General features: G+C 45.6%; 1 protein-coding gene across 1 annotated transcript in view; it reads right to left on the bottom strand.

Moving 5' to 3' along the window:
• Window positions 1-203: 203 nt before the first annotated feature.
• GARNL3 (GTPase activating Rap/RanGAP domain like 3) overlaps window positions 204-15,014 on the bottom strand; it is a 151,960-nt gene continuing 137,149 nt past the window's right edge. Inside the window, 7 exon segments of the mRNA XM_079112895.1 lie at window positions 204-1,953; window positions 1,955-1,997; window positions 3,727-3,853; window positions 5,061-5,276; window positions 6,183-6,321; window positions 7,930-8,048; window positions 9,212-9,319. Of these exon segments, the coding sequence (XP_078969021.1) occupies window positions 1,819-1,953; window positions 1,955-1,997; window positions 3,727-3,853; window positions 5,061-5,276; window positions 6,183-6,321; window positions 7,930-8,048; window positions 9,212-9,319 (887 nt within the window). The 3' untranslated portion in view covers window positions 204-1,818.

Below are 15,014 nucleotides of genomic sequence, written 5' to 3'. Positions count from 1 at the left end.
TCCATGAGTGTGCAGTTAGTGTTGCCATAATAGCCTCCCACCCCCTTTATATTATTATTTTTTGTTATTTTCCAACCCCTTTAAGTAAGTAAAGCACCATCAGCCTGAGTCGAGTCTGCCTCTTGTCCTCTCTGTACTCCCCAGATCTGACTTATTCAATCATAGGTGGCTTTAATGTAAGAAACTTAAACAAAAATGACAGAGAAAACACAGATACAAGCTCTTGAAGGTGACTAATTAACATGAAAGATACCAGCCAGTTCCAGCTGACCCAAGGCAGAGGAGAGAGCAAGGGCTCTGGGAGCAGAGAACTTGCAGGTTCAAATCATTTTCTCTTCCCGAACCTCCGTTTCTTTATTTGAAAAGCAGGAGTAATGACCCTAATTCACAAAAGTGTTGATGGGGTCAAAATAGTGTACAGTCGATTCTGTGTCTCCCTGACCTCTCCTACACCTGGCCATGAATGAAAAGGCATAAACAAAAGACAAAGAACGGGAATGCTAACTGCTGCACAGGGCAGAAGACACATTTAGGTATAAGAAGCTGCACCTGGATATACCTAAAAAAACACTGTTACTCTTTTTTCTTTTCTTTCAGTGCTGGAGGAACTCTTGACAAGAGGAACCAGGTACTTTCAGCCTTGATGTGTTGTGCTGAACTATTTGTGCAAAAGTCAGTGAGGGGTCTTCCCCAAGTCCCATGATGGGGGAAGATCCATATGTCTGTAAAACCTGTCAGGTCAAGGTCCTGTCAAACAGTCCTCTGCACCTACAAAGAAGACTTGCAGAACTCTTCAAAGCTGCTTTCACAGGGACAAATAATTTGGAGTAAATTATAGTTTTTTTCCATGGGTGATGGAGGCAAGAAGAGATACAATAAAATGGATTGAACTGCCCAAAGCCAAAGGTAAATTTCCTTTTTCACAATGCTTAAAATTTTTATAAATAATGTCAGTGAAACTGGAGTTTCCCCATTGCTCTCTTTTGGCTTGAGGCTGACAATTCATATTTCATTTGCACCAGGCCCAAGCCACATTTCTTCCGGTTCACTTTGAGGAAGGAGCTGGAAGGCAGATGCATGGTCAGAGGAAGGATTATTATTTGTTTCATGTAAGAGAGCAAGACAAACCCACAAGAGGAGGGAATTCAAGGATTATTTTGATCACAAGGGATAGCCATTCCCTGGTTATATCTCAATAACAAAATCAGACAGAATAATCTTAAGACTGACAAGTTCCTATGCCTTATTATTTCTCAAGAGACACAAGGAGGAAGAAGAAGGAGCTTCTGAGATTCAGCCATTCAGCACTTCTCAAGTCTATAGGCAGGAACACGCTGGTTCCAATCACAGTGAACTCAAACAGTGACGGGCAACAATGCAGAAAGAAAACTTATTTATAATGAAGTTAAAAAGCAATGGCTATTCTTTATAAAAGAACACACTATGTGACATAAATCAAAACTATAATGAAAAAAATAATTTCCATCCAAGTATATAAAATATAAGAGAAGTTGCAGTAAATAAGAATGAACATTTTTGATTTATTCAAAGTTTCAATCTAAAACCTCAATGAAATCTACCACCTTTATTACAAGGGGACTGATGGTTCCTGAAAGGACAGAAACTAAGGTTCAAGAAAGATGGCACTGGACACTGGGGAGTGACCCAAACTGGCCAGGTGTGCAGAAGGTTTGGTCCAATAGATGGCTGACAGGCTGGAGCCACATGTTGTTGAGAAATGATGTTAGATAACTGTTTAAAGAGTATAAACCTCCAGAAGAAAAACTAAGGATGGCAAACAAGACTGGACTGTTTACTTCAAGTCATAATGTCTTCATCTGAGGAAGCTGTGAGCTGGAAGGGGCTGCTGCCCCACACTGAGACGGGGCTGCCCTCCCTCTCTGCTGCTGGTTCCTGGTCGGAGCTCATGGAGTGGGAACATGCCTCGGGATTGAACTTCAGAAGTCGAAGGACTTTCCAAGGAGCCTGATGGGATCCTGGAAGAGAAAAGTCACGTCAAGGATTCCATGGAACACCAGGGAACTGGCTCCTCGAAGTGTCCTCCCCAGTCCCCACCCACAGTGCGAAAAGTGTTAGAAGTGCAGGTGACCCCCTCCCCAACTCAGGCCTGCAGTCAGACAGACCTGCTCAGGGGGTTGTGAGGACTGAAGACCAGGGTGTGACACAGAAACTGTTGCTGAAGCATATATTCACCTTCTGAAGTGAACATCCAGATAATGTCACTTTGCCTAAAACCCTCCCATGGACTGAGAATAAGCTGGAATTCCTACCATAGCAGAGGTTCAGGGCCTGGACTGCTCCAGTCTCCCAGACCAACCAGTTCCCTCTGCTTTCTCTAGCTCCTCAGGACCCTCTCTTGATAGCTGCTTATATAATGTGACCCAAACTGGTTCCACATCTCAGGGAGGGTGTGATTCAGCAAACACTCCTGGGCCTGCTCTGCCCACTTGGCTTCACGCTGTCCCCTGCCCTGTTCTCTATGTTCAGCCTGTCCACTCTTCCTTGGTCTCTGGCCACACTGTGCCTGCCTCAGAGGTTCTTGGCCCCGAGTCCCTGCTGTCACAGGAGCTATTCCCCTAGTTCCTTATCATTCATTCCAAGCCCAGCAGCATAACACTTCCTCCAAGTCTCCCTTGACCTTGTGTCAAAGTTGACCTTCTCTCTGCCACCCTATCACTTATTCTTTAAAATCTCTTTATAGCACTTGTCACTGGTTGAGATTACTTGCTTATTCGTTTACTGTTGACTTCTCCACAATGGAAGGTAAAATCCCAGAGCAGAGGCCTTGTCACATAGCATTGGTTGAAGCACTAGTGAGGGCTGCCTCTCCCCTGTCAGGCTCATACACACTTGCTCCAGATCCACACTTGACCTGCTCCTGCCCAGGTGTGGGGTGGACAACGTTCTTCACTCTTGTATCACCTGCCATCTTGGAAGCAATGGCTGCCTAGGCTCTTGGCCTTCCCCACTGGCCTGTAAGCCCCCTGAAGGCCCAGATGGGGCTGGGTCCTCTCCATGTCTAAACCCCTGCTCAGTGCTAAGTTCTCCAAGAATGTGTGTTGGGTGAACAAACAAAGCTGGACATGGTTCCATTACCCTGCACACACAGGAGCCATGATGTTGCTTGAAGGACACAAGAGATCTTAGGGGACAAATCTGTGTGATTCAACAAATATCACATGTGCAGCTGAACTGCCATTCAGAAGGCCCTCCCTGTTTTATGTGCCCAGTAGTCCTGGTAGTGTTTATTTTCCTGTACTCATGTGGGTACGGTTGGGGATGGAGCCAGGGTCTCACATACACCAGGCAAGGGATTTACCACTGAGCTACATTCCTAGACCTGGAATTCTTAACGAGCAGTTCTGTTGCTGCAAGTTTCTATCCATATGGTGGGGAGAAAATGTCTCAATATATTTATTTTTTAAATTTCTGGGGTGCTGGGCATGGAACCAGGGCTTCCCACATGCTAGACAAGTGCTCTACCACTGAGCCACACCTGAGGCTCTCCTGATATATTTCAGTGAGCATTTGTTTGATTGCTAACAAGGTTGCTTGTTTGTCTAGCCTCATCCTGGCAGGCTTTTGCTCTTTGAGAATCTGAGAGAAACCAGATGCTGATCCTTGTCATGCTGGCCAAAAGGCCTCCTGGGCAGTGCTGTGACCCATAGGGCCACTACTCTGGGAAAGGGCTGCCCCCCTCTTTACCTGTCACTGCTAGTCGATCTCACTGTCCCAGGCTTGGGGCATCCTTGGCTTTCTTCTAACCGTTTCCGGGCTTTTGATTTGGCCCTTGGTGCTCCTTCTGACCTGGGTCCACTTTCATCTGAGAGGCCTAGATTACAGGGGAAAATCTAGGGTCACTACTACACAGCTGCCATGGAGACAGGTAAAACCCTTTTTGTTCTTGGTTGAGTACTGGTGTGTTATTGGGCTAGAGTCAGGAAGAAAGATGATAGAATATATATAAACTCAGTTTCCTTGTTGGTAGAGGTGTTTTCCCCCTTTGACTATAAAGTATATATGCATTGCAAAACACAAAAACAGAACCCAACCAACTAACTAATCAAAAGATACCAAAGAGACTCAGAAGATAAAGTCCCTACAGTCTTACAGTTGGAGATTGTCATTCTCTGACTCAGAGGTTGTTTCTGAAAGGCTTGGTGGTTTGTACAATCAAAGTGGCCAGCAGATGAGGCTTTCAGATGGATGAGCAGATTAAAAATAGCAACACACATATTTACCAACTCCAGCTTTGAAAACCTTTCTGTCAAGGTCAATGCTTGCCCTGTTGGGTGGCCTGAATCCCCTTCTCCAGTTGTTCAGAAAACACTACTGTAGGACAGGGATGTGCCAAGGCCAACTGTTCTTGTAATTTTTATGGCATGCCGAGCCCAGTTCTGTGTTCAAATCAGTTCTTACTAGTTTAACATGACACTTCCAGTTTTCCTTATTTTGTTTCTGCAAATCTGAATGAGAAGCTCTATAGCCTTTTGACAATGACCATGCAGCCTCATGCTTTTCTGGTCTGGTCTCTGTGCATGCTGAGGGAAGAGGGCATGACAAATGTCTTTCATCTGGACTTGCCCACGGACCCTCCCCCTTGGCCACTGGGCTGGGAGAAGTGATAAGAGAAGTGAGGTGTGTGTGAAAACGTGGTGAATTTCCACTTCTGGATGAACCAAAGAGGTGTCGAGAACTATGGGCCACAACTCCTCATAGATGCCTTCCTAGAATACTAAACATATATAGATACTTTTATTTTAAAAAGTTGAATCCCACTAGACACAAGTGTTTTATAAACTGCCTGTTCCTCCTTAACAGGCTTGGGCAGAGTTCTCTGCCAATAAATACAGATCAATAGCATCACTTTTTTTTGGAAATCAATATGGTATTCCCTGGACTATAATGTATTCATAAATCCCTTCCTAAAGGGAAAGTTTATATTTTAAGTCATAGTTTCTGAGGATGATTAAGATCCAAAGATAAAACTAGATAGTCTATTTATCAAGAGTGAAAACACAAACATTGAAAGCCATTACCTAGCAGTTCCCTGCGGGTCCTGCTTGCTATTTCTTTAATCTCCATGCGTGACAGGGACAAGGAATGAGTGACAGGAATGGCAGCGATGCCAAGGCTGATGGAAGTGGGCGGGGTGATGACCTTGGAGACTAAGGGTGATTTCAGAGGTCGCTCGATGCTTCTGCCGACTAGGTTTCTAAGTGGAATCCTGTACAGATTTTTTGACTGAATTTCACCTGAAATATGATTTAGAAAACAACATAAAAACTTTAGGTTGCTACTATTTACAAGAGAATAATTTTCTGTTCCTCAATATAGTTAGCATGAAGAAAGACTTTATGTCACAGGCTGATCTTCCATGTCACAAGCAGTAGCACCTAATGGCTTTGTGTTTTCTACAGGCTTCCTCTTCATGTATTTAAATTAGAGAAAATGCACTTGCTACCATTATGCTTGACCAGGAAAAAGACTAGACAAGAAAGGTAAAGAGCTGCCTTGCCCAGGGAGCCCCACGCTTCATCTTAACAAGTGATAAAGACCACTCATGTGGCAAGAAGTTACGAAAGGCACCACGTTCACTGCCATTCAGGAACGACCACAGAGGCCTTTGGGGCTCACAGGCAAAGCTAGACAGAGGGAGTGATTACCAGGGGGCAGGCTGAATGAGCCGAGGCTCTATGACTAGGCACTTCTAGCTACAAACCCCACTGCCGGTAACATCCCTGAAGGAGAGAACCGCTTACTGCAAGCCGGAAGCTCTTTAGCCCTGAATTCCCTTTTTTTTTTTTTTTTTTTTTTGAGCACGGGGTTTCTTAAGAATGTAACCAATACATTCAGATTGCGATTGCAAGATTCTTTAAGTGACCTTGAATGGTGGCTTTCCCCCTACCCGGTACTAGGGGTTGAGCTATATCCTAGCCCTTTTATTTTTATTTTGTGACAGGGTCTTGTTAAGCTGCTCAGACTGGTCTTAAACTTGCCACCCTCCTGCCTCAGCCTCCCTAGTTGCAGGGATGATAGGTGTGTCTGGCTAACAGTAACTTCTTTAGGTAGCAGTTACATGTAGATATTTGACAATGAACTAGAGAAATCAGAATGGATTAAAAACAGCTATTAATAAGACAGTAAAGATGGGGCTTCACCTTCCCCCAGGGAAGAAGGAAATACTGGAGTCTCTCGGCCTGGGGGTGTCTGAGGAGAACTGTGGGCACTGGCCCCCTTGGAACTGCCTCCAGACGAGACCTCGGGCACAGTTGTTGCTGCTGTGAAGTATATATCCGACTGAAAAGAAGAGAAAGGGTTACTGAGCTGCCTGAATTTCCAGCTCTAAACCCACTGGCCCTCCTGTCATCGCTGCCAAGCCTCCATTTGGTCCTCAGGCTTGGCTATGACATCCTGACATATTTGGGGCATGCAGCCAGGTACAGGATGCCCAGTTGGGGCATCCAGAGTGCCTGGCACAGCACTACACTTCCCTGAGGATTTGGTCCCACCACTTCCCATATCTATGTGCTGATCTATAGCAGAAAACAGTCCTCAAACTTCTGCAAACAGACAGCACACACATTTCCCTCCTGGGGATCTCAGGCCTGGGTTTCAGAAACTACCACCAGCCCATTCTGCAGATTGGAGATGGATGCTCACTCACAGATTTGGCAAACCCTACGTGCTGGCTTTGCTGACCACAGCAGTAGTATGTTGGATGTGACTCATGACAGAAAATTTTCAGGAATTTTGCAGGCCAGCTCTTAAACACAGTTATTATTAAAAATTAAATTATATAAGCTTATTAAAAGCAAAGGTGTTCAATATCAAAATACAGCCTTTCCTAATTATTGGACTACATGTTCTATTACCTATGCTCTTGTCTACTGATGTCACTATGGTGTGGAGTGGAAATGATGTCCAGTGGTGGCCACTGCCAGCTCTTCCCACCCCACTTTCAGTGGTGCTGCACTGCAAGCTGGAAATCAGCCACAGGGGGACTCCTTATATCAAAGACATTGGCAAACGCTAAAAATCAGAGCTCGATTTGTGGCTGAGTTGACTGTCTCAACCAAGGCAATGTTAATAAAGAAGATTAAACTTCAAAGTGTATTGCGTCTAGGGCTGAGGCCAGAAAAAGTTCAGGTTTAATGACTACAATTTGTTTCCAGGTGAGAAAGTTGAACAGTAGGCCACACATCAGATTTACGGATAATCAACTTACTGGAAAAAAAAGTGGGCTGAGAAAGAACTGCGACTATAAAATCATGGTTTCCTTACAGCTGTTGGCTGGCTACGGATATGAGTTCAGCAGAAATCAAATGTGTTAAGAACTAACTAGATGTGGATTTTATCATAAAGAACATTGTATATTTTACCATTATTTCTAAATTGAAAGCTATTTTATGTCAGTAACACTTATTAGCAGCTATGCACACACCCACAACCCACACACACACGCTTAACAGTGCAGTGGGGTTAAACTCAGTGCACACTGCCAGCACTATTACTGGGAAGACACCCCATGTGAAGCAGGGAGGCAGACCCAGAAAGTGGTCAATGGCTGTTTCAAGCACCTACTCTTCTAGACTTGAGCTGTTCTTCAGGGCAGCAGTGACATGAGTGGATTTCTCTTTACAGCTGGGTGCTCCCCAACTGCCACCACCACACAGTGGCTCTGCCCACACAACTGAGGAGCACTGTGAAAGCTGCCCAGGCCACATGCACCAGCCCACCCCTCCGCCTTGTTGCTTTTTCTTCTCACTCCTGGCATGGTGACACACAGGAGCGTTGTCACCATCCACTCAATGTGGTGAGAGGCAGTTTGTGTGCTCACCTGAAATCCCATGGGGCTCGGGGCTCCTTAGGCCCCTCACATGGAAATAAAATCCCAGTTCCACTCACCCTGGAAGCCACGAGCTGCAGCTGCGGCACCACTGCGGTGTGGACCAGGTTTCCGTTCACCACCAGGCGGATCTCCATGGAGTCTGGTGTGAAGGCCAGGAGGTACGGGAAGGCGCAGACTGCAAGGTAACAGTGGTCAGCGCCCACCCGCTGGCCTGGTGGCTGCGGACGGGCCATGACCGTCGCACAGTCATCCTCACTGCTCCAGAACTTCCATCCCTCCCACTGCCCTGGCTGCTTCTCTTCTTCCTTCACAGGGGTATGTCCCCCTGTGCTCAGGTGGCCTTTGCTCCTGAGGCCTTCTCCCCTTAGCTGCCACCCAGGTGTGTGCCGTCTGCACTTCTTGCTACCTCCCCACCTTCTGGCAGTTCACCTGCCAAAGCCCTGCAAGACCTTCCCCCTTACCACCCAGACTGCAGCTCCACATGCAGGATGCTGGAGACTTTCCTGTACACTTTCTTTAAGGCCCAGCCCACGTCTCCAGTACTTGGTCACTCCTTCTCCACGCTCCTCTGGTTGTGGGTCTGGGCAGCGGCTGCATCTTGCCCCTCACTGTCCCTCACCCACCAGGCCTCTGGCCTTGACCTCTGAGGTGACCTCTAGTGGCTCAACACTTGGAAGTCATTTGCCACTCTTCCCTCTCCTTTTAACCTAGCTCATCTGTAAAAGCCTGGCCAATCAATGGCCCAGGGTCTGGCATAGCTTCCTCTATTCTCCTCTTAAAACGCCACAACGTGGATCTATTAGCAGATAGTTTTACTGTGAGGAAAACAGCATAACTGGAAAATTCTTGGCTCTGATCTGACAAGAGGCGATGCCCAGCTGTGGATCTTGAGCCACACAGAGCAGCCCTACTCGTGTCTTAGCATTTTAGTGGCAGGCAAAGTACCTGCGTCTCTGTGATTCTAGACTTTCAAGATGTTTAAAAATGGTCTGGAAACACTGTGCTTCCCAGAAGCTGCTCAGCATCCTGATGCTGGAGACTTTGTGCTTGAGTTTTAGAAAAAGGAAAGTGAGGCCCAGAAATGATGACCAGGTACTGAACATGATATTCAGGGGCTCTTGAAGGCACACGTGCTCAAGCACGGGGAAGAACCAGGAGCCGAAGGCAAGCCCAAAGGCTGCACAGAGACAGAGTACTTAGAAAGAAAAAGCCCTGGATGAACTCCTCACATGCACACACTCAGGGCAGTATAGGAGTGGGCTGGGGGCTGCTCCCACCGGACCACACAGTTCCAGACGCAGCCGTCAATGGGGAAAGTGCCAAGATGGTCCTTCTTACCAATCGCATATGGAGCCTGGTTCCAACAGAACTGGAAATCTGAAGCGGAAGGTTGAACCAAAAAAGAGCCGCCATTAAATGGACAAACCTTTTTATAGATGCAACTGTCTGCAACGAAAACAACGGCACTTATTTTGTGAGAGACCGCACTTCAGTACAATCACAGAAACAAGCAGAATAGAATCCTCTTGGCTAGTTTTTAAAAATTATTTTTGAGTTGTCAATGGACATTTATTTATTTTTATGTGGTGCTGAGGATTGAGCCCAGTGCCTCACACTGCTAGGCAAGTGCTCTACCACTGAGCCACAACCCCCACCCTCAGCTGGTTCTTTATAAATACGCAGGGGCAACACTGCTCTGATGCAGGATGCCGAAGGTTATGAGGCAGTCTGGACCAGAATAATGTTAAGGCTACTGATGCTAATGGCTGCCATTTTTGGAGATTTTACTATGTGCCAGGAGCTGAGCTTTAAAAACACCATCCCATTTAATTGGTATGACTTTATGAAGCACTTCCTGTACAAAGTAAGTGCTATCATTATGCTTATTTCACAGAAGGGAAGACTGAGGCAAGGATAGGTAAAGTAGGTCCAGTGGCCTCACAGGTACTGCCAGTGGCAGGATCCAGACACAGGCCTGTGGCTGCAGAGGGTATACTTCCTGCCTGTGCCATACTGTCTCCCCCACGTGTGAGAGATCCAGGAGCGCTCTGATTGGCAGTCCTCACTCAGGACAAGTGTAGGGGAGCTGTATACTCCCAGCGCTGTTTCTCCATGAGAACCTGAAGCCACCTGTGTGTATCCCCTGGTAAACCGGGGCCAGCACATTAAGACCAGTGTAGTTCAGTTACACTGTTCTGAACTCTGAACCCAAGTCCACAGGACTCAGATACAGTGTAGTGACAAAGTCCGTGTAGGAATGAAGGCCCCTTTTGGTACAGAAGTCATCTGGTTAGCCACACAACGTTATTGTAAGATTATCTTTTAAAAGCTCTAAACTATAAAATTCATCCACTTAAAATGTACAATTCAGCAAATTTTAGTATTTACAGAATTGTACGTCACTATCCACACCTAATTTTAGAACATACTCATTACTCTAAAAAGACCCAGGCCTACTGAACAGTCATTCCCATTCCTACCGGGCCCTCAACAACCACTGATCTATTTTCTGTCTCTGTGAATTTGCCTTTCCTGGACATTTCATTTAAGTGGTGTCAGATAGTTTGGCCTGATGTGCTTATTTCTAGCACTGAGCACAGTGTTTGAAGGTCCATTCAAGTGTTGTGGTCTTTTTTTTTTAATGAAGAAAAAAATACTTTTCCTTGTGGATTTCCTCTCCAGCTGCTGGGCCTCTGGTTGCTCCCACTGCTTGCTGCTGTGGACTTCCCAGTCTATGTGGCTTCACTTCTCTGGTGTGGAGTGTGCTGGGGTACAGCCAAGGCACACAATTTTATTTTATTCAGAGTGTTACTATTAAACACTCTTTTTGTACCTACAGCTAACATATTTATGAGCTTTATTATTTTTCCTGTTTTCCTGTTGTTTATTGTGAAAAATTAAAGAACCCAGAAAAACCATAAAGGAGGTAAAAATCATCTGTGACGCTGCTGCCCACAGAGAAGGACTGATGACATTTCCATATTTCTCCTCCTGGAATTTTTATTAAGAAGGAAGAAAAAAATTTATTAAGAAACAGAATTGAACTTCAAAAAGTAATTGTGTATTTTCACATATTGTGTATTTTCTTCTAGAACATGAGTGTTTAAATTGCTGTATGGCATTTCACTATTTGAATGTGACAAAATGTATTTTCTAGTTTCCTCTTGTTTCCATCTAGTTTGTTTCCAGAGATTTCTGCTTTACGGAAGACGTTGTAATGGATGATCAGGCATTCCTCCTTCACAGTTCCCTAATTGCTTTTTAAAATAATTGCTGGTGAGTCGATGTACACCTCTACTTCTGCCACATTCTGTTCAATGGCTAGGAATCACCAAGTCTGGCTCATAGTCAGGGGAAGTGGAAGGGAGTTGCACCCCTTGAACTTGTGGACATACTTTAAAGCCATCACAACAAACTTAAGGGTCATTTTCCGTTTTGGGCAAAGACAACACTGCTATGAACTTCTGTGTACAAACCCTTGCAGGGGGACACATGCTTTGTTTCTCTTACATGTGTTCCTAGGAGTGGAATGGCTGGGCCATGTGGTAAGGGTATCTTTGACTTTTTGATGAACTGTCAAACTGTTTTCTTAAGTTATTCTACTATTTTTACATTCCCACCAGTGGATGAAAGGGCCAGTTCCTCTGCATCCTTTTCATTTTCATCATTTAATAAATGTGTGGTGGTATCTCATGGTGTTTTTAACTTGCATTGCCTTAGTGGCTAATGCTGCTAAACATCTATGTTCTTATTTACTCCTATGGACCCGTGTCCCCAAATACACAAGCTGGAAACTCAATCTCCAGTGCGAGTGTTGGGGCAGGACTTGCAGGGAGGTGCTGAGGTGCTGAGGGCTCCACACTTGTAAATGGATGGGTGTTGTAAATGGATGGGTGTTGATTATAAAAGGGCCTGAGTCCAATCTCTTGCTCTGTCATGCCCCCTCTTTGCCCTTCTGCCTTTTGCCATGGGATGATGTGGTGGAAGAAGGCCTTGGCCAGATCTGGTTCCTTGATCTTGGCCTTTTCAGTCTCCAGAACCATGAGACAGAGAACTCGTACTGTTCATAAATTCTTTGGTCTGTGGTATTCTGTTATAGCAGCACAAAGTGGACTAAGCCATTTACAACCCATTGCATTCTTTGGTTGAATGATTGACTGTTTTGCCTTCTTTTTAATTGGGTTATTTTCTTATCATTGTTTGGAGAGTTCCTTATATTTCCTGGATACCAGCCCTTTACCAGATTTGTGATTTGCAAATATTTTCTCTGAGTCTTGTTTTTTTTTATTCTCTTGATCATGTCTTTTGAAGATGTTTCTAGTTTGATGAAATTTATTAATTTTTTTCTTTATGTGCTATGCTTTTGGTGCTCTAAGAAATTTTTTTGCCAATTTATAAATAAATATGTTCTCTTTAGCTCTCTTTTAAAGTTTTATAGTCTAGGTTTTACACTTAGTTATGATCCATTTTTAGTGCATTTTTATCTGATGTGAGGATGGATCAAATTTTTTTTCTTTTGCATATGGCTATTCAATTATTCCAGCACTAATTGTTGAATAGACTCATTTCTCCTTTGAACTGTCTTTGTATCTTTGTCAAAAATCAATTAACCAAATATGTATAGGTCAATTGCTAGATTCTCTACTATGTTCTATTGATTAATTTATATAATTATATGTGATAATACTATATATATATGTAATACATTACTATAATGAAATGTGATTGTTACTTATTGGATAAAACATTTGAAATATGTTATAAAGCTGAAGATTATGACATTGAAAATACTGAACAAAGTCTTATCACACCTTTTTTTTAGCAGCATTTTATATGCTACATGAAATTTACCTTGAACCAATAGGACACAACTAGCAGGTAAATAGATGAATATATTCCTTGACCTTCAGCTTCTTCTCAGAATGAGATTAATTAGCCACTTGCTTGCTTTCTTCCATTCCCTTCTTTTCTTTTCTTCTTCATGTTTTTGGTGGTGCTGGGAATGGAACGCAAGGCCTTGTGCAAGCTAGGCAAGCATTAGCTGTTCTTGTCACCCAGCACAGTGACACAGCCTGGGCTAGCTCCATCAGGGGCTTCCCACATATGCCCAGCCCATGTTACCCTTGCACACGAGTCTCTGGCGATCACAGTCATCTTTCTTTTTATTCGGGACACATTCACCAAGCATTGACTTATGCAAGGCAGATTGTGCTCAGGGCTGAGGTTCTGGAGGACAGGGCCCTGCTCTGTTTGGCCATGGATAGAAAGAAAAGCAGGGAGCTTCAGAGCACAGTGCACATGCTCTCTCAGCAGGAAGCAGGGGCAGTGGGAGCCTAGGGGAGGCATATACTCACAGGAGGCGGATTAGCACGCCCCAGCCTTAGCAAGTGCTGGGGGACAAGAGTTGGGCTTCCAGGAAAAGGGAGCAGACTACCAATTTCCAAGTAAAGAGATGAGATGACGTGGGGTTGGAGGATAGTGTGTGTATTGGGAGAGGCAGGAGACAGGCCAGGCAGGGAGGGAGGCAGAGGCCAGCTTGGGAGGGGTTCATAGACAAGAAAGGCAAGATGGCTGAATTAGGGTTTTAGGAAAGTAGTTCTCAGCAGTGGAGAGTGGAAAGGAAGGCAGGCTGCCAAGGCAGAGTCAGAGTTCAGTTAAGTTATGCTCCTAGGGCTGGGGAGCAGCTCAGCGGTAGGACACTTGCATATCATGTGCAAGACCTGGGTTTGATCCCTAGCACTGAAACAAAAATGACCTGCCTCCTACAGTGACCCAAGTGAGGAGGACTGGTCCAAAGCAACAAAGATGATGGCACATTTGAGATTATCAGAGTTTTGGGTTAGACAGCCAGGAGCTTGGGGGTGTGGAGGAATAGGGGGGCGGGAGCAATGGCCTGGGTGACAGGTGGATGCGGTGGACTTTGCTAGGGCAGGGCAGGGGGTACCTGAGAGGAGGCTCCTGAGTTTGGATTGGATAAGGTGAGCCTGAGGTGCTTCTGGGCTGCCAAGGTTGGCCACTGAGTGAGAAGTGAGATGACGCTGGAGTCTGGAGTAGGCCTGGCCTTGCGGCACCAGTGGGGGGACGAACCCCCAGACAAGGGCAAGGACACAGTCCTCTAGCATGCTGACATTTCAGTGGTGGCAGGAAGAAGAGACCAAGGAAGAAACAGCCAGAGTGGAAAGAAGAAAACCAGAGGTGGGACAGAGTTCAGGGAGATGAAGTCTGAAAGAGCAGCAGGCAGCAGGGTCAGAAAGGTGGGCACAGAAACGTGTCCTGAGCTGGCTTCTCTCTGTTATGGCTCTGTGATTCCACTGGGCACAGGTCTGGTTCAGTTCAGGGAAGTTCAGGGACACCAGCACTGTGCCTGCCCTGTGAGCTGCGGGCACAGAGGGCCGCTGTGGTCTGGCGCTATGGGTGCTGAGGTTCAGCGGCAGGACTGTACCTTCTCCTCTCGTGCAGCTATCTTCTCACTCTCGTCTCTCTAGGCAGCACCTTCCAGTGACTTCTTGTTACACAGAATCCCATGCAGCATAATCAGCCTTTTTTAAACCCCTGGTGTTACCTGCCTCCATGAGAATGGAGAGGCGAGGAGTCAGGACTGCTGGCTGAGGATGAACCTGTGGGCAAGGGCCGTGGCAGCAGGAGGTATTCCTTGAGCACCCAAAACAAGCATCTCCCCCTCCCTGTGTAATCTTTTGGGACTCCTTTGATATGGCCACTGTGCCTTGTAAAACACTATTACTGCCTCACAACAGCTTCCTGACAGAATGAGTCAAGAAAGGAGTTAGGGAAGAAAAAAGGATCCTCACTCTCTGCTGAAGACATGGCTTCCGTGACATCAGCACCTTCTGAGAACCCCTCATGGCTGTGCTGGGTGCTCACTGCATGCACCCTGCCAGTGGACTCGGAGTTTCATGCTCTGTGGCGTGGTTGTCCTGTGTCACAGCTGTTCCCTTCTCTTCTGGTGCTTCTCAGCAGCCTTAGTCACGTGCTTATTAACAAGGTCCTTCTGACCTAGAGGGGTCCAGTTTTTGCCCCCACCTTTCCCTTTTTCACTTACAGGAAAAGTCTTTCCTTCTTCAGGTAATCTTTGTTTTCCCTTTGGCCACTGTGACCAAAAGACCCAACCAGCACAATTGTA

The sequence above is a fragment of the Sciurus vulgaris genome, assembly GCF_902686455.1.
Source record: "Sciurus vulgaris genome assembly, chromosome: 15".
NCBI classification, from domain to species: domain Eukaryota; kingdom Metazoa; phylum Chordata; class Mammalia; order Rodentia; family Sciuridae; genus Sciurus; species Sciurus vulgaris.
The sequence above is the reverse complement of the archived record's forward strand: the minus strand, read 5'-3'. Positions and strand labels throughout refer to the sequence as shown.